Source organism: Phallusia mammillata, chromosome 5, assembly GCF_965637545.1.
Source record: "Phallusia mammillata chromosome 5, kaPhaMamm4.hap1.1, whole genome shotgun sequence".
NCBI classification, from domain to species: domain Eukaryota; kingdom Metazoa; phylum Chordata; class Ascidiacea; order Phlebobranchia; family Ascidiidae; genus Phallusia; species Phallusia mammillata.
In genome coordinates, this window is record NC_137256.1 from 13,165,058 (window position 1) to 13,183,897 (window position 18,840).

Genomic DNA, 18,840 nt, shown 5'->3' on the forward strand with positions numbered 1-18,840 from the left:
TCGCAATAGCCAATTTTCATTTGCACAGAACAAGAATCGAAACAAAACGGCGATTCATGCGGAAGTTTGGAAGGTGTCAAGAGTACAATGCATCCGGAACTGGTAAAATATGCACGAGAAACTGATCAGAAAAACTCGATGGCTCGAAAAGAGGGAAGACAAAATGTATTTCGTATCTACCCTGATTTCCAAAACCGATACGTCAAGGTGGGTGTCATAAGCCAACTATCTATTATCTGTTTATATTGTTTTTACTACTGCCAATGTGGAAAAAGATGAAAATATAGCTGATGATTACATGTGTTTTCCATAGTAAGGTAAACCCACAGCTAAAGTGAGTCCTATCTCATACTTTTTTTGTGTCATATTTGTTTTTTACGCAGTTTTACAGTACATTTACCAAGTCCAAAATATTTTTACAGTTACAAAAATTACAATTAAAGATACACTGATTTCCTATGCATCATTTGTTTAGATGTTGCTTTTCAGCTATGATTTGTTCTGGCACATAAAGCTGTTGCCTACGCCCCTTTTATTCTTCCGATGCACTGACCAATATATTACTCACGCCCTAATGGAAACGGTGACGTAACATGCAATTACATCGCCGCCCTGTCTGCGGCCGTCATAGCTAACTTTAGCTTTGTTGACTGTCTTATTTCAATCGAAACTTGCTTTGACATGTAGGCTTAACAAATGCTTTAACTTTAAAACCAAAAAAATTCCGATCTATTTTTGTTCATTCGCCTCCAAGTTTAACCTTTTCAGTCTCATATTTACATTCACTGCCATTGTAAACGTTCGTCAATGTACCTCTGTTTACATAAGCGCTTAAGAAATCACCCCAGGCGAGTTGGACTTGGCCGTACAAGTTTAAGGTGATCGTTCTTTTAGAACGCCAAATTTATCAAAAGTTCTTGATTTTGACATTCAGAACCCTGCCAATAAAGACAAATCTCCAGACATAGTTCCACCAACCATCCTTAAACCGTCTACCCGGGTTTTGGTGTCGTGCAAGAGCATTTCCTTCTCACTGACTGGGGTTGTTATTGATGGTGCTGAGGAACCAGTCACTAATGTAAGTCAAGGGAGAAAGTGCATGTGTATTCATATGTTATATATTTGAATTGTAATCTAGGTGGAGCCGTTTTTTGTCACCTTGGCTTTGTATGACGTGACTGCTGGAAGGAAGATTTCAGCGGATTTGCAAGTGGATTTGAATCATCCACTTGTAAGTAAACACAAATTTATACGTTCTTTTACCTTCTCTTTATTATCATATTATTGTTCAGTAATAACCGAAATGACTGATTTTATTTTCGTTGAGAAATTAACCTCATGTGAAAACCCTTAGTGTTCTGTCTGAAAAAGAAATCACGCATTTATCAGTACAGTAACTAGATGACACTGTACAAAGCAATATCACAATTCACTTTACTTTATTACACGTTATAATTCGTATGAAGGCAACTTGAAATAACGTATAATTGTTTTACTTGTGACGTAGGTTCGACGTATGATCCCCGATCGCGCTTTGACGAACACAAAGCGAACTTCAAACATATCGGAGGATCCAAAAGTGGGCGAACCTACATTACAGAAAGTCGACACACAATGGATTGCTTATCCGAAACAGGTAAGTCTTCGCATTTTACTACCTTGGTCAAACCGAAAGCGTTTAGCACACTTAGCCCTTATGCAACATCTACGTAAGTTGGATAAATCATTTATCTTTTTGATATAATAAGTGTGTGTTTGCCATTGTCATGCCTTAAATAAATTTCGTGGTAACATGATTTTAAAAATATTTCGTGTTAACATTTTGCAGGGAATTTTCTCGGTGACGAAACCTCACAGCGAAATCTATCTTGTGGCGAAGATTGAAAAAGTTTTGCAGGGCAGCATTAAGTCGTGCGCACAACCCTACATGAAATTTGACAGTGACAATCACAAAACTGCTTTGAAAGTAAGCTTTACTGCTTATATTTTTGACAAAAATCGGAAGCACAATCGTTAAGATCTACTTACAGTTTTACATAGGATTTGTATGCCTTATGATTTAATAGCTTTTTAAAGTTGTAAGGTTGCGTAGGATATTTATCTTTTAATACATTTTTGCAATATAACTTAACATGTTCCCTAAAAATATCGTATGTTTGCAAGTCTTAGATGAGGGTGATTAAGATATGGCGTTTGATTGCTAAATCCCTGGTTTGTTGAGCAAGCACGGGTATTTGCTTGGGCAACGATTTCACTTTAACCAATATTTGCCCACTCTTGGTCACGCGGCAGTGTAATGAAGTTTTATGGGGTTGCGCGCTTAACCCAAATTGCAACTGCATCCCTTGTCAAATTATTTAGTCTTTGTTATTGTAGTCCAGTTTTGTAACAAAATCAAAACCAAACCAGTGAGCGTTTTCCCTTATGTCTGTGTTTAAATGTGGCAATATATGTCGGTAAATGCATTTCTTTATGTTGTGAATCGGCTCCTTGGTACAACTGACTTAGTGACACGTTGGGTTGCTAATCAAGTTTTAGCTCATTTGTGGATATTTTTACACAGGTATTAAAGCATGCGAAAACAGCTTGCCAGAGATTAGGACAATACCGTATGCCATTCGCGTGGACAGCAAAGTGAGTATTGGTCATCAGTACTTCGACTGAATGTTTGGCTTTTTTGAAATCCTCGCTTTTCAATATTTTGACACAAGAATTTTCAAAAAATCATTTTTTTCAAAAATATCTGGAAGGAGAAATTCATACATCCATGCGCTTTTAACGTTAATTTATTGCTTTCGGCATAATAAACAAAGTGTAAACCTAAATGTATCAACATATCCGTTTTTGAGGTAGCAAATGTATATGTGGTGTGAAGTAGATAATTAAAAAAACATTTGTCGTTAGGCAACTGTTCACCGACACCAAGGGTAACATTAATCAACATGGATTTGAAGTTGTTTACAAACAGGAATCGTCCAAACTAGCTGAAGAAGATTTGCTGAAATTTCTTTCTGACTTTAAAAGGTAATTATTCAGTCTTATTTACTAACCGGACTATTTGGCGCGTAGAATTGTTTTGGTTTGAACTTCGCTATTGGTAAAGGCGAATATGAAAAAAATACAAGAACCTAAATATTTTAAATTAATTAAAACCTTTTTATTTGCATCCGCCCCGGTTATGCTGTCTCGATATTTTGGCAAGTGGTTCGATAATGTCAACGAACTTGTGTGACCTGCTTAGTGTTCCACCAATGTGGATGACATTACATGACAATTACCAATCGTGGAAAGCACTCAATGTTTCAAATGTCGTTTGGACAATAATCCGGTCATGGCCCACGAAGTAAACTTTAAGCTTGAGTGATATGAAATTGTGTGTTCTGCAGTACGTACTTCCCTTAGAATCGTTACCTTTGCAAATAAATTTAAGGTATTGTATGCAAACATAATGGTTTTACGTTCGGCCCACTACCCAGCATTTAAGGATTGGCTCTGTAGACTCTTGGCGACCTTTAGACATTTCGTTGTGCCCCACATAAAATATTTATTCGTTTTACCAACCTTTTTACGAATGCGTGCTGTTCCGAATTTTTGATGTAAAATAAAAATTTAACATTGTTTGTTTTTTAGACCCGAAAAATTGTCAAAGCTCGAATATATTGATTGTGATTTGCGACTTGGAATTGATTCGGTTCCCAGAGATTTGCCAAGTAAGAGATTTAATTAATTTTGTGGTATTATGGGTCCCCTTCCCTGAAGGGGACACATATTGATTTTACTCGGAATGTTTTTGTTTTTTTTGTTTTTTTCTTCTTTTTTTTTTTCTTCCCAAAGTTTGTCTGACTCGTTTTTCCATCAAATGTTTGATGGATTTGGCTGAAATTTACACAGATGGTAGATATAGTTATGTAGATGTGCATCCCACTTTGTTTTTGTTGATAACCCCAGTATTTACCCCACTAGCCCCCTAAATTTGGTATTTTTCCCCCGAAGTTTGTCCGACTCGTTTTTCCATCAAATGTTTGATGGATTCGGCTGAAATTTACACAGATGGTAGATATAGTTACGTAGATGTGCATCCCACTTTGTTTTTGTTGATAACCCCAGTATTTACCCCACTCGCCCCCTAAAATGGGTGTTTTTACCCAAAGTTTGTCCGACTCGTTTTTCCATCAAATGTTTGATGGATTTGGCTGAAATTTACACAGATGGTAGATATATTTATGTAGATGTGCATCCCACTTTGTTTTTGTTGATAACCCCAGTATTTACCCCGCTAGCCCCCTAAAATGGGTGAGTTTTTAAACAGTGTCAGAATTGGCTGAAATTTGGATTTCTTGTATAGTATGCCATGTTACTGGGCACCACAAACGAAAGATTTCTTTGGAGCAATAGTGTTACAAGGGCAACCAGTTGTATTTTGCTCGTTGGTGGGTTGCTTGGTGGTCGTTTTTGCGCCATGGCAGTTAGGGGCTTGTTAACAGCCCTATGACGTCAGAAACATTAACGGTTGTTGCTTAAAACACCTCTAGTGGTCGAAATTTTAAACATTGGCGGATTGGGCTGAAATTTTGCAGTACTATTGATTGAGTCGTTGTGGTTTTTATATATTTTTTAGTTTGTGTGTCGAACCCAATTAGTTGCCCTACTAGCCCCCTAAAATGGGTCAGTTTTTTAAAACGTTAAATAGGACATACTTCAAACAATATCTGCAGATATTCACCCCAATGCATTGGGTGAATCTAATTTTATAGTTTGTATTCTACATAGTATTATTATTTCAGCCCAGTGCCAATCACTGTGTTTTACCTTACAACACCCGACTTTCTTATGGTTATCTCTTGAATTGCATTATTTTCAACTTTGCATGTGTGGGGACCCATGAGTTTTTGCCTGCAGAAACGACTAAAGTTATAAAAGAGGATGGCTAATATGGGACCCAATACAAAATAAGCCTAGGAAATATATTTATGTTTTAAAAAAGGTTATAGTGTATATGCAAGGGCAATATGTGCTAAGCCACCCTTCTAGTTTTTATGGAAATTAATCGCCGGCTGTGTGATGGATTTTATTTGTTTCCAAAAAAAGGATTAATCTCACATCAGAAACCACATAACGTATTGATTCGTTGAAAATATATATTGCTGCGTATTTGTTTTATCTATCAACAATGTCTGTTTCGCTTCGGGCGTTACGATGATGGAAATACACTGAACTCCTTTGTTGTTACTTCTAAAAAGCAGAATGTTTCAATAAACACGAAAAAGGCCGGTATAATTTTTAACCTAAATGTTAGTGCCAAAACATAAATACAATTTCCTGATTACTTGAAGACATTCTTACTTCGTCGTTGGTCCCGGTCAGACCGTACATGCCCACGTCATCACCTACGTCAGGAAAGTTGAACAGTGGTGGAACTGAACCCGTGATGGAAGTCGACGAATTTCTCAAAAACTCTCCCACCGACCAACACCCAAACATGGAGTACACGAATCACTGTTATATTTATCCCAAAGCCCTCAATTACGACAATCAAAAGACATTTGCAAAGGTACATTTGTAAAACCTTCTGTATGATAATATACAATAAATAGTAAAATCGTTTTTATCACCTACATATCTATTAAAAAAGCACATACTTACTGCTGTTTTGTTTATGTTTACCATTTGCTTTGTATTTTAGGCTTGTAGTACCTTTCGTCATTTATTATTGTTTGCTGCCAAATAAACAGTTGTCTTACGACTTTTTGTACAGCAAATTATTTTCTTTATTGATATTGACACCTTTTCGTAACACACTTAAAAACTACTACGTTTGGGCCCCGACAATAAAAAACTACCTTTTGGCCCCGACAATAAAAAAGGTTGAGGACGGCTGGTTTTGAGTTTGCTAGTAAAGGTAATATCTTTCTGAAACAAACATAAAACCTACCCTCCCCAATTAACATTCAAGTGTACACCACCACTATTTCATTATTTCCCCGGTTTTCCTTGGTATATTACACACAGCGTACTCAACCTGCACATATTTCTTATTTTTCAGGCTCGCAACATTGCAGTTGTGGCCGAATTTCGTGATTCGGATGCAGAAGGTGCTCAACCTCTCCGTTCATTCCACAAACGACCTGGTCCACCAGGGACGGGTGCATTCACCACCCGTGTATCAGCCGCTGTACTTCACCATCACGAAAAACCCGAGTTTTACGAAGAGGTTGGTTGTTTGGGAACTCAGCTTTTGCGGGTCTTGCGTCTTGAGTACCGTGTAACTGTTGAGTCACCCGTCTCAGATGCACACCTGGATGTAAAGCTTTCTTTAGATGAAGTTGTTTGTTAAAATATAATGTTTAATTTTATAACAAAGGAAATGAAGGTCACATGTATGCTCAATTGACACACTTTACATACTATTTAGTCTGCAATTTTTACACATACACACCTTAGTTACCAGTTACCAGTTAAACACTTAAATCCGTTGAGATGTTTATTCACGACCTACAAAAACTGCTTGGTTATCTATGTTAAATTATGTGTTTTGTTGTTTTAAGTGGAAGCTTTCTCTCCCCACCCAACTCCATCATGGTCACCACATCCTATTCTCTTTCTATCATGTTATTGTTGACACAAACGCAAAAAAGAAAGATTCCGTCCAGATGGAAGGTGAGTTATGACCGCTAGGTGGGGACACAGATCCGTCACACGAGGAGTGTCTTCGTTACTTGACATATTTGGGACAAACTGCTACATCATATGATTTTCACGAATAAAATTTCCGTGTTTGTTTTAATGAATCAAAACAATAGATGCAGTTGTTTGACGAAATTTTTTACTGAAGCTTCAGAAATTGTTTACTAGCTTGTCGTATCACTGTAGAATTGTGGACCTATTGCCAATAAATACGTTCCGTTGTTCAACAAATTTTCAATAGCACTGCCACACACATTTGCCTTCACCCGCACCTTTAACACTTGTACCTCTCTACAACGCAAATCCATTAACGCAAACCACCTTTTCGCTGAAACACGAACTCCTCTGTTCGCAGTCGGTCATGCTTGGGTGCCTCTACTGACGAAGGACGGGCGAGTGACGTGTGGTGAACATCAGGTGCCTGTAGCAGGAAATCTTCAACCTGGTTATCTCGCACTACACGACCAATTGGCGCTCGGAAAGGTGAGTGTTAACTGCTGACACCTAATTTCGAAACTCTATCGTGGCATTGTGATAGAAATTGCGAGCTTTACACAAGCCTTATATTAGGTTTTTGTCCCAAAACAAAATGTGTTGTGTATGGAGAATGCATTGGGATGTTTAGCAAAAAGATTGGGCCTTAACAAAACGGAAAAAATAGACAGTGTCGTGAATGATATAGATAAATTAAATGTTATTGGTTTATCCACGGTATAGCTTGATGTGAATTAACACACGTTCTAATACATGAGTCGCTTAATAACGGTTTATGTTCCTTCCTGTGCAAACATGTGCGGTTATTATTTATATTTGAGCAGCAAGACGTGCGAGTATACAGTGATAAAACTTGCTGAACATACGTCGTCATAATAGCCTCAAGACAATTTTGCTGTCCTAATCTTTTTATTATACTGTTGTGCTACGGTGTTGGAATACTACACTTAATTGTGCGACGTTGGGAAGAACTCCACGGTCAATAGATTTGTTTAAACGACGTTAGATATTCCTATGGTCATGGTTGTGTAAAGCAACAAATGTTTTGCTGGATACAAATTAAACCGGCAGGAACCATGTACAACATTTGATGGCACGATTATCCACATCACACACTGCAATTTAGCGATATTTATCAGTTGTTAAGCACGGTTTATCCTATTTCATCGAACCTCCGTAATGTTTATCGGATGAAAGTGTGTGAGGCGGTCTAAAACCCAGTAAACATCCGTGGCAGGTGGTCTGTCAGCTGTCACACCATATATGGATATGCCGTCTTTCTCACCAGCCCGGTAATCGAATTCACCTAATACGGGCTTTGACAGAAAAGAATACTAGCGTTGTTGCATGGAAATGCCAACCTGCAAAAATTATGTGATGTACCAGAGTTGTTAATGTGACTATACTCTGGACCATTTCGTTGTCGTTTAGAGGCGGAACTTTTATAAGACTTAGGCGGTAGAGTAATGTAGTATGTTAGAAAACCACTGGTATAGGGAACATAGGCAAAATTTGCAAGTTAATGTCAGCTGCCATTGGTTTATATGCGTGTCGGTTGTTTTTCCTTTGTTTGTCCAACAAAGAGCGCGTGGACAAATGTACCAAAGATACACGCTTTAGAAATCGCTAGCGTGCCTAATTTTTATATTTTTTATGTTTCTGTACGATACACTTTTGTTACCAGAATAAACGATTTGTTGGGCTTTCAGCTTAGTTACAATCGTGCGGTGGTAAACACCTATTTATCATACATTCTTTACAATGAGTTTCTAACCACTTTTTCCTCACAGACTGAAGCAGTTTTAAAACCACTGTTACACAACCACAAACCTCTACAGTTTTTAATTCAGAAATCGATGCGTTTGGCAAGCGAGCATGTGTCATTGCGGGCAAATGCGCTTGAGGGTTGAAGATAAGACTGGGAATGTAGGCGACCACAAACTGCGTTTTGCCTTTACTGTGATTGACGTCTACCGCTGTGAGATCGAATTCATTATCGATCCGCCAAGCTTAATTCTGGTTGCTTGCTGGGTGAAAGTCAAACCCTTCGCGTGTGGCTTGCTCGTCACGGCCTTGCTCACTTTCTATTTTTGTGCTCGGGCGTAAGTCGGATAAACCTTTATTAGTTGACTTGGTTCCGCTCGTTTGCTGCAATTTAAACTCTATTTTGCATGTTTAGTTTTTAAGTCTAGAGGCGCGTTTCATTTGCGCCGCATTAACCTTTAGCAGCTTGTCGATTTTAATTTACCAATTTCGTTTGTAGCACATAGCTTGGACTGGTCTAATACGTAAAAAACTTGACTAAATTCCCAAAAGTGGTGGAAAAATATATAGCACTGTCTATTTAAATGAACTCATTTTTAATATCAAAATTTTCAGCGTTTTTTATTGCGTCTTATACTCTTACGCAACAAGTAAAGCGAAAACCTTAACGTAGTAACACCTTTACGACAAACAACGAGAAAATGAACCTTTAAGTGTGATTTAAAGACACTGAACAAATAGCAACGTAAATAAAATAAATATATTTAGAGTGTGAAAAGTTGAAATGCAATTGCTAAAGACGGTGAAAATGAATTTTGCAACATCCGTGATTCGATTGTCATTGATTTGTACTCTCGTTAATGAAAATTATACTTGCAACCCTTACAGCGTTGTGGCAACACAAATGATTGTGACTTAAACGAACGAGAAATGGGTTTTTAATGGCAAGTTTTTGTGTGCGTTTGAACTTGTACTTCGCATATAACGTCGATCAACGACGCAATAACGGAGCTATGACGTGAGTTATAAAGTCGCCTTGATGAAGAGATTTCGTGTTTGACGTCATTGACTTCAATCGTTGCCTGTCATGGACATCATTGTGCCACTCATAGATCTGGCGCGGGCTGCAGCCTCTTCGGTCAACAAGTTTGATGTAGCACCTTTGTACAGCGCATAACTCGTTCCAGTTTTGTAACGCTGCTGGGCAAAGGCAGCTGTCACATCCACAGCCTCATCCAGCTGGATCGAGTAGCCCGAGAAAGTTGTGTAGTGTGAAGGACTGTGGCCGTACGCCACGCCTTGACGCAGTCTCACCCAAACTACGTCACCTCGCCGCAGCTGCATCACTGCCGTTGCTGACGTCGTCTCGAACCTCGAGTCCTGATTGGTTGCTGAGCTGATCATTTCGCCGTTTCGCATCAGGTGGACGTAGAGTGGCCCGCTGCTTCTACAACGCAAGATATGCACGTGGAAAACGTAGATTCCTGCCGCTGGTACAATAAAGCAACCGGTGGCGGAACGGTATGCGCCGCCTTGGTTTGTTATCACGTGATCAAAGCAGATCCCACGGTTGTTTCCCTGGAAGTTTCTCGAAAGACCAGCCATAAATGCGACCTTTTCCTGGTGGCAACACAGCGTACTGCCGCTGCTCATGCCCGTGTTTGTACGTGAATGTGTTGAGCGTCCTGGTGGACCTGGCGGTCCGGGCTCGCCTTTAATTGAAGGTCCGGGCAACCCCATGTCACCCTTTATTCCTTTCTCCCCACGGCCGCTTCTGCCTTGACTACCTGGGCGTCCGTGTCTTCCTTGCTGTCCGGTCATTCCCTTTTCTCCCTTCATACCTCGTGATCCTTTCATGCCTGGAGGACCCTGAGGCCCAGTCGGACCAGGCTCACCGACCTCTCCTTGTGTTCCAGATTCTCCGTTCAGTAACCCATCGCTGTCAGTTTGACGTTTCGGTATTCCAGGAGGACCTGGGGGTCCTGGCAATCCTGGTGTCCCAGGGTTTCCTGGTTGTCCATCCTGGCCGCTTTCACCTTTCTTTCCTTCAACGGCACGACCTGGTGGACCTTGCGGTCCAGGTGGCCCAGGAAGGCCAATTCCGGGTTCTCCTGCCGGTCCTTGGTCGCCTTTAATGCTTTCACCAGGTATACCGTCGATTCCGTCCTGTCCAGGGCGACCTGGTGGTCCGACAATTCCAATACCTGCTTCACCTTTGGGGCCTCTTGGGCCCGCAACTTCACGCGTGACTTTGGACGTTTCAATGTCACTGGAGGAAAATCCTGGTGGCCCTCTAAGTCCTGGAGGTCCTGTCATGCCTTTCTCGCCTTGCATTCCCTTTTCGCCTTGTGGGCCTTCCACGCCTGTGACTGTGATCGGAGAATTGCGAAATTCTTCATAGTCAATCTTGCCAGTCGGTCCTGGCGGGCCTGGTGGTCCTGGTTTGCCTACTTCAGACGTTCCTGGTTCTCCCTTGGGCCCACGTGGTCCACAATCTCCTTTTAATCCAAATCCAGGGGGTCCTGGGATACCTTGCAGACCAGGTGGTCCCTGAATTCCGGGATGTCCAGCTTTTCCGGGAGGCCCTGGCATGCCCGGAAATCCTGCCGGTCCTTGTAGCCCAGGAGGTCCTTGCGAGCCGGGTGGGCCCTGTGTTAAACGGTTTAACGTATGCAGCAATAGAGTAACATCAGACGCCCCACCGCCGCCATTGCCACAGCAGCCGCAAGCACAACCGCAGCTACAGCCTGTGTTGCAGTGTGTTGCGCAGGATGAGGTAGAAGAACAGGCACTTGAGCTTGAACTCTCACATGAAGACGACCCTGTGCAGTTCGACTCGCATTCTGCACCCTCAGAAGTAGTCGTCGTTTCTTCCGATCTGTGCACTTCAACCTCGACCTCATGTTGAGTGCTTTGCCGGATCCTCGTGTCCACAAGTTTTCTTACCGTCTGCGGTTCGTTGCTTTCTGGTGGACGCATAAATCGAAGTTGTGGCGCAACTAGCTCTTCATTTCCATCTTGTGCTGTGGCGCCTTGAGCCGCTGTAGACAATATTAACCCAATGGCAATTGCCATAACATACATCTTGTTTAATAACATTACACTGCAATCTGTAATGCAAAACAAAATCTAATAATATGTTGAAATCAACCACAAATCTTCACAATAAATCTGAACCGTCAAAGGAAAGTTTCCTTAATTGTTTCGTTGACTAGCAGCCATCTTTATGCTAACTGTTTTTCGTTTTTCGTCAATATGTAAACATCTGCGCAATCCAACCTTTTTTTGATCGGAAAATCCCTGCTGTTCATGACAGGATAAAGGTGGTGACGTGCCCTACCTAAATCGAACATTACAGCGCTGCGAAAAGAAAAGTGATGTGTGGCCAGTGTTTGAATACACACTGGTGGCTTATTGTCATTACGTGTGCTGCGTGTCGTGTTGTTGCATGCTATTGCGAAATAAGTCCAATGTCTTTGTCACAGGAAGCCATTAAATGACGCGCTACCTTCATCTTTGTTTTAATGTATTGGGAAAAGCGCTCAATGTTGTGTGAAGTATTGCCCTGTGGTTAAGGAGATTCTTTCCCTCGGCGTTTTATTGTGGCCCAAGTCCAGCGAAAACGGTAGATTTCTGCTCGACGGTGCTTTGCGGTCAACTCGAATCGCTACAATCGCTACAAGCGTAAAATTGCCATGTCTCGCGTATTGCCGTTTCAGGACAGATCACCTGCTGATATAAACCTGTGCCAATGTGCCCCCGTCGACTCGCTTTCTGCCAGAAGCAGCGGGTCGTTCAATTCACACGTGCAAACTGCTTTGTGCTTGCGGCTTAATTAAGAATAGACCTTTTAACAGTTCTAATTTACGTGCGTATTGCTTCGAGTTTGTAAGCACCTCGCCCCGCTCTGCCTTGGTACGAAAACCTTAGTGTCGAAAAATTAAGATACAATGTCGCACGCCTAGTAAAATAACCTCTTGCTAACTGTGAAGGTGAGCTGGTTAAAGCTTGTGTGAATATTACACAGCATGTATCACAGCACGCAGTCTATAAATTCCACATTTACCGTCCCTAAATATTCTGTCCAATTTACGTTTCGTCGTCGTGATGCGGAAACTGGCTATGACGTCACTACGCCGCAGTCATTTTTACAATGATGTTGTAATGACGCAGACCCGCCCTCTGACACTGCGCCTGTGAACAATGCACAGCAATCTAGGTTAAATGTCAGAGCTGACTTATCTCGGCCGATATTGGGTAATATAATTTCCTTGACATGTTAATTAGCCGGTAGAGAGCAACAAAAGGTCGATGAGTTCTCACAATACGTTTTTGTTTCGATACGATCCTTGCAAAAACTGTGCTATTAGCTGTGCCGAATGTTAATACATTTCTAATGAAACATGTAAGAAACATATAGCTGTGATCCGTCTGTATACTAACAAATTGCCCTCTAAACGTACTTATGACAATACATGCGCCTGCTGTAAACCAGCGTGTTATTTGACTAGCTCGACTGTACTATTGGGTTTAAGTTATACTGCGCCGATTGGTGCCGACAAATTCATGTCAAAATATTTCAGGTTTATTAAACCCGCAAGGGTCGACTGAAACGAAGCGTTGCCCGAATTCTTTCGTCAATATTTGTTTTTCCACTGACCATCGCGAAGAATAAAGAGGGCTTCTCAATAACTAACAGGTTTCCGAGTCAGGCGAACACGTGAAAATGTGTTTAGCCCTCGACACTATAACTCGATCGAGTGGTGATTCGTCACCCGCCCCACGGTGCCACAAACACGAGTTAAGTGGCAATTTGCTTATACCTCGTTTGTCAGAAGTTTTTAGTCAACACTTTCTTCCGCTGACGGGATGGAGTACTGATAAGGCACCAGTATCCTTTCGAACGTGACCGTGCGGTTGTCATTGTGGCGTGTAAACGTTGCGCCTACACTTAAGTGATGATATCATGCCTGGAATTTTATACGAATGCCACAAATTTCCAAATATTAAAACGAAAACATCATATTGTGATATGGCCTAACAATCTCGATGCAGTATTACAAACAATGTTTACTAAATACCGTGCATCCGTTTAGCTAGCTACGTCGCCACGCGAAATCTCAAGTCCTGGCTCCTGGAACAAGTTCAAACACTTGTGGTTCTGATCCCCTGGGATTTTATTCTAAATTCTGGTCAAGACCACAAGTCGCATCTTCAAACGCGCCCGCACATATGCTTGTGTTACGGTGTATTACATAGCATGTGCTTGATCTCAATGACCTCTTTTACTTTTTAGTATCAAACCCCGCTTTGCCATTGACGTATTTGACAGCGCAAGCTCTATGTACCTGGTTTAAGGTGAAACGTGCTCGAATTAAGCTGTATAGTTGTTATCTTCACATATGTGCTCTATCTCAAACTTCATCGCTTCTTCGTGTACTTATATACCGTTGACTTATCCTTAATCTCTGCGCGTTTCTTATGCGCACACTTGACGCCAACCCCGAACTTGGCTGCATGAAAAGTTCACATTACCTCGCGCAACTGCAAAACAGCTATTATACACAACGCAGCATTGTTGGACCAGACCAAGTTTTGCGAGAACAACAAGCTATTTACTGGTTTAACCAGAATCCATCAACGGTGTCTTGTGTCGACTTATCGAAACAAAGAACATATGTGTAAAGCTCGGCAGCACCAATTTAGTTGTAAATACTTGCTTGCGAAATACCTACAGTGATCTGAGCGGAATTTCTGACATATATAAAGGTCTAAATCGATCGATATGACTTTCTAAATTTGTTCACAATGTTTCGTACGTGCTTGTCAGCCTTCGAATTTTCTAACCGCTGTAAGACATTTTGCCATTAGACATGATTTAACATTTGTTCTGGTGGACAACGACAAGTTAGAAACCCACAATGTCTGTTGAGACAATCTGACATATGACGAGTCAATATTGTCCACTGGCAAAGCAAATACTTGTATTCGAGTGGCTATGTACTTTTGCCATCTTCCCTCGTAGTCAATAGACACACAATTATTAGTGGCAATGTATTGTTCAGGTCGGTGACCTCAGCTTGCGCAGCTTCTTACTGCGCCATTTACTGTTTTATTTGTCCGTATAATGCTTTTGTACAACTAAACTTGATCACAATATCGCGTTAAATTACGAATTTACACCTGTCAGAACTAAATCCACATTATTTTAAATGTTGAGCAAAATTTTCTCATAGCGAATACCGAGTCCAATTATCAACTTAGATCAAGTATTTTACCTTTGATTGACGGCACTGGTTTGGTTTTATTTCGGGACGTTTTTTATACGAAGTATGTCGGTCGGTGGGCACGCGTACGCACGTCCAGGAATTTACTCAGCCATTCGAATTGCTGTTCAGATCGGTAAATGCCAAGTGTATTTGCCAACAGTTAATATCTTTTTGTTGTCAGTTGCTTCGACTGTCTCCGACTACTCTTTTGACTTTACAGGGTACGTTGACTTGCTTGGGTTTATTGTGCCCGGAATACTTAAGTTTTATGCGTCTGCTCGGCGCAGTTGCGTGCGCTTTAAACGCCGCCAATGTCAATATTTAGGCTTGTTGCCATATTCAACTATGTTTAATGGCGCGGACCGTCTCATAATGCCGTTTGAGCCGTGCTGGGTTCTTTTGACGACGCTTTTAAATTATTAAGCGGTTCAATCCCGTTTAACAATTCGACAGATATTGTTAGTAACTATTTAAAATCACTAAAGTTCTGCGTGTCCAAGTGGGTTGTTATTTGCAAAACTTGGTCCAAACGGCTTTTAGTGCGACAATCTACCGAACACAGGGCGAAAAGTTAGCCCGAAGCATTGCGCGCAAACGTTATCAGCAAGTGGATTTAACGGTTGTTAATTGACCACAAGCACCCGAGTCGCCCAGTAATAGAAATTTAATAAAATTACCGCTAAAATGACAAGGCAAAATCCTAGACCCTGCTTTTCAGAAACAACATATATTACTTCACAACTGCGCCGAATTTTTTAACCACTGACACTGAGCAACAGTCAAGCAATACCCACTTCCTATTTTCGTGTTACCTCAAGACGACCTTGGCAAGAATTAAAATGCAAATTACTCGCTAACAACCACAATATAATCCTGTACTTCGCATTTACAGAGAATACATTGCTTAATCTGCCTGAACTTCCTTTTTTGTTGCACATAAAAATGCCCGGTTATGAATATCTCGTCTGGCAACGATGCGAGCGCCTCGCCGCAATTTGTAGTCACTCGCTTCTCCCAAACCCCTGCGTTTTTTCCGTTCGCTCTCACAATGGAAGTTATGACGTGCCCGTTTTCGAGCAACTACGCAGGCATTTGCGTGCGTGTTCCAATCACCTTTGAAAACCGACGTTTTTATGATTGTTTGCGACACTTATTCTTAAGCCAGCTTTGCTCGTCCTGAACAAAGTTCAAGACCCGCCGTAAATTTGCTCAGCAGGTAAAACAAAAATAACTGGACTTGTCCGCGTTGCTTGTCGGCCTTTGCTTATTCATAGATTTGCTTTTCCCATTGTTACTGGGGCGTTTCAGTTTTCCAATCTTTCTGGAAAACGTGCATTGACAATTATAAATTTGCAGCGTCCAAGGAGATGGCCTTGTCAAAATGGGATAGGTCACATCTATCATTTTAGGCACCGTTTTTGCGCAATCAATTTTTTTACCAAGGTTTATAGGTGATGTAATTTCTTACAACTGTTGCAGTCAGCTTATAAATGCAAACTGGGCTGTGAAATCGTGTACAAATCTTATGTTTGTCCCCACATCAAATAACATTTCTGAAGTCTTGTAAACCACCAGCACCAGAAGTGCTGGTATTATTCGCCGAACTCTGAATGGCACCAAACAAAATATTTTCTTATACCACAAAAAGCGGGGTGTGTTATTTGGGATATTTTACTGTGAAATGTTTCAGATTCCTTCAAGTGCTTCATATTGATGTCAATCACATGGGCAAAGTCAATTTTTAATGAAATACCTTTGTTCTATAAATAGTAGGATCTTCATTACTTCAGCGGAATTTACGACCCTATGTTGGGACGTATTCTTGGAAGTATAAAATTGTGCCTGGTTTTTGAACTTCGTTTTGGCCTTTTTTTCGTCACCATAAAACGCTAAACAAACATTTAAAAAAATTGCATATCCCAATGGAGGCTGCAGTTGTTTCTGACCTGGTTTGACTTGAGAATTTGTGCTTGTTCAATGGCAATACCAGGTGTATTCACCGAATATGCATCACATTAAATTGCTACTTTGACATACAAGCTGTTGAAAACAGGATACAACGTTTCCTTTGCACACTGTACACAAGATTGTAACCATTGAGATACGTCGGAAAACGAAACCTCACAATTTCCGTACCGGTTGGGTAACACTAGTTAAAATGACGTAGCTGATCACGTGTTGAAATATGGCGAAAAGAGATGATTCACGTTATTATGGTGGCTTGCACTGAAAGCATCGTGCGCAGAGTTCGAGCTACTAGCCTGGTGTTTTGCTCGGAACCCGGCCTGGTTTCACTTCAACTTTCAACACCAAACGTAAGCATGCGTAAAACAAGGTCTGTGCCCTCGCAGAAAACACTTACGACTGGGACACACTGTGAGTATCTCTTAAGTAACTCTTGATGGGATTTGGTAACTGTTGGGAGAAATGGACGAGTTGGGATTTCAGATGCTTATTGATGAGTTGCTGATCCAAAAACAGCGCACCCACGGGCATTACATCGAGAAGTTCAATTGCTTGTGTCTGACCGTTTGATATTGCACCCAAGGCAATATCGCAGCCAAGAACGGCATTGGATCACTGGATTAACATTCTCGATGTTTGAATATAACTTGGAGGCTTTGGATGCTTCTCAACTGAAATGAGATTATAATTTACCGCTAAATTTGTCTCTAAATACGACGCTGAATATACAAATTAAGAATTGATTAATATAATTCAGTTGCATTGGATTTTTATATACGGGCAGTGTTTCATTTAAATACCAAAATATAGCCATATTTAATTTTGGGAAACCGCTGGAGAAATTTGGGGGACCCCCAAAACACCTTAAAAAAAACACTGTATAAGGGGATGGTGAGTCTGATACCAGTAATTTTAATACTTACTGATATAACTCTGCTTTACAAACTCTGCAAAGAATATTTCTTCTCATTCACATATCTGATAGCAAATTTGCAGCAGAAAACGTTTTTACAGAACCGCTTTGTTGTCGCACATGACAAGTTTTTCAGATTTCCTTTCATTTCGGCACTTTGATATGATCGATTTCACTCTCCAGCTTATGTGGGAGACTGGCTTTTTAGGATCGGGCACCTTGCCCAGGCGCCAACATCAGCTATTCACTTTCGGTATTCCAAAAAGATTAAAGCGCATGGCAGTTGAATAAGACTCGCGCGACTTCGACAATTGTTTTGTTGATGTGTAAGAGCCCCCGGCCACAAAGGTGCGACACTTTCTGTGTGGGAAAGCGTGGAATTCGTGTGGCCGACGCCAAATGTTGGTTCACTGTCCTACTGACATTTGTGGCGGCCGATTGAACACGGTTTACGCATGTCGATCTTGTAACTGTCCAAACAGGACATGGTGTTTGGTCTGCGTATTTGAACTACCTCCTTGGCGGACATCAGGTTTCGTTTTCCGTATCCTGCGCTATATTGTGTATTCAAACTGATAATAAACATTTTGAAAGGTTTGCAGCAAGTTTGGCAAATGTGGTGAACATTTGTACAGGGTTGCAATAATTTTAGGAAAGTCATGGCCATTTGGGAGTAGCTCCGTATTTTTTAAAAAGCTGTTCAAATACTCGCAAATACAAACTTTGCTATTTTTATTCACTTTAATTTAAACCAACAAACATCACATTTGCGATTATAACGTATGTTGTAGGAACATACAGGTGTTTAGCCCCACTGTTGTTTGATCCATCGGTAACAACAGGCCACAAATGACCTCAGCTGTGTTGTCGTATCTTATCTCGCTTTACCACAATACTGATCCAAATCTAAGTGTGCTGGTGGCATGTCCCGGCTGAAAATCGGGTCTGTGAAGTCGAACTCTTGCGGTGGGCATATAACGTTACAGAATAGGTTAGGCATTATAAGCTGAGCCCACACAAAAGTGTTTGCCGCCCACTGTTTAAACTTCGGTTAAACCTATTAATGTTGCAGTTTGTTTATCTGTAGGTGGTTATCTATTCGTTTTTGCTCTTGATAAATAATTCAGTGGTACCAGAATTTAAGTAGATTTTTACGTTGTGTTCCATATTGACCATATGTTGTACTCCGCTCATGCCTCATACATTTAAAAGCATTTTGAAAAAAATACGTTCTGTGCTTTAATTCCCAAA

General features: G+C 40.9%; 2 protein-coding genes across 3 annotated transcripts in view; one reads left to right on the top strand and one right to left on the bottom strand.

The window, feature by feature from the left end:
- Positions 1-18,840, top strand: part of LOC145229863 (dedicator of cytokinesis protein 9-like) — a 53,352-nt gene that overhangs the window by 7,549 nt on the left and 26,963 nt on the right. For both annotated transcript variants that reach the window (XM_080095199.1, XM_080095200.1), the window contains exons 8-19: positions 29-207; positions 935-1,078; positions 1,139-1,231; positions 1,508-1,636; positions 1,829-1,966; positions 2,564-2,634; positions 2,905-3,024; positions 3,631-3,710; positions 5,334-5,551; positions 6,044-6,211; positions 6,546-6,657; positions 7,040-7,167. In XM_080095199.1, the coding sequence (XP_079951325.1) occupies positions 29-207; positions 935-1,078; positions 1,139-1,231; positions 1,508-1,636; positions 1,829-1,966; positions 2,564-2,634; positions 2,905-3,024; positions 3,631-3,710; positions 5,334-5,551; positions 6,044-6,211; positions 6,546-6,657; positions 7,040-7,167 (1,580 nt within the window). The remainder of the gene's footprint in view (positions 1-28; positions 208-934; positions 1,079-1,138; positions 1,232-1,507; positions 1,637-1,828; positions 1,967-2,563; positions 2,635-2,904; positions 3,025-3,630; positions 3,711-5,333; positions 5,552-6,043; positions 6,212-6,545; positions 6,658-7,039; positions 7,168-18,840) is intronic.
- Positions 9,045-11,634, bottom strand: LOC145229864 (uncharacterized). The gene has a single exon (XM_080095201.1). It carries the CDS (start codon positions 11,539-11,541, stop codon positions 9,514-9,516), a length of 2,028 nt encoding a protein of 675 aa, XP_079951327.1. The 5' UTR covers positions 11,542-11,634; the 3' UTR covers positions 9,045-9,513.

What these genes read in the sequence shown, in the direction of transcription:
- LOC145229864 (XM_080095201.1), bottom strand. Translation starts at nt 11,541, where the DNA reads ATGTTATTAAACAAGATGTATGTTATGGCAATTGCCATTGGGTTAATA.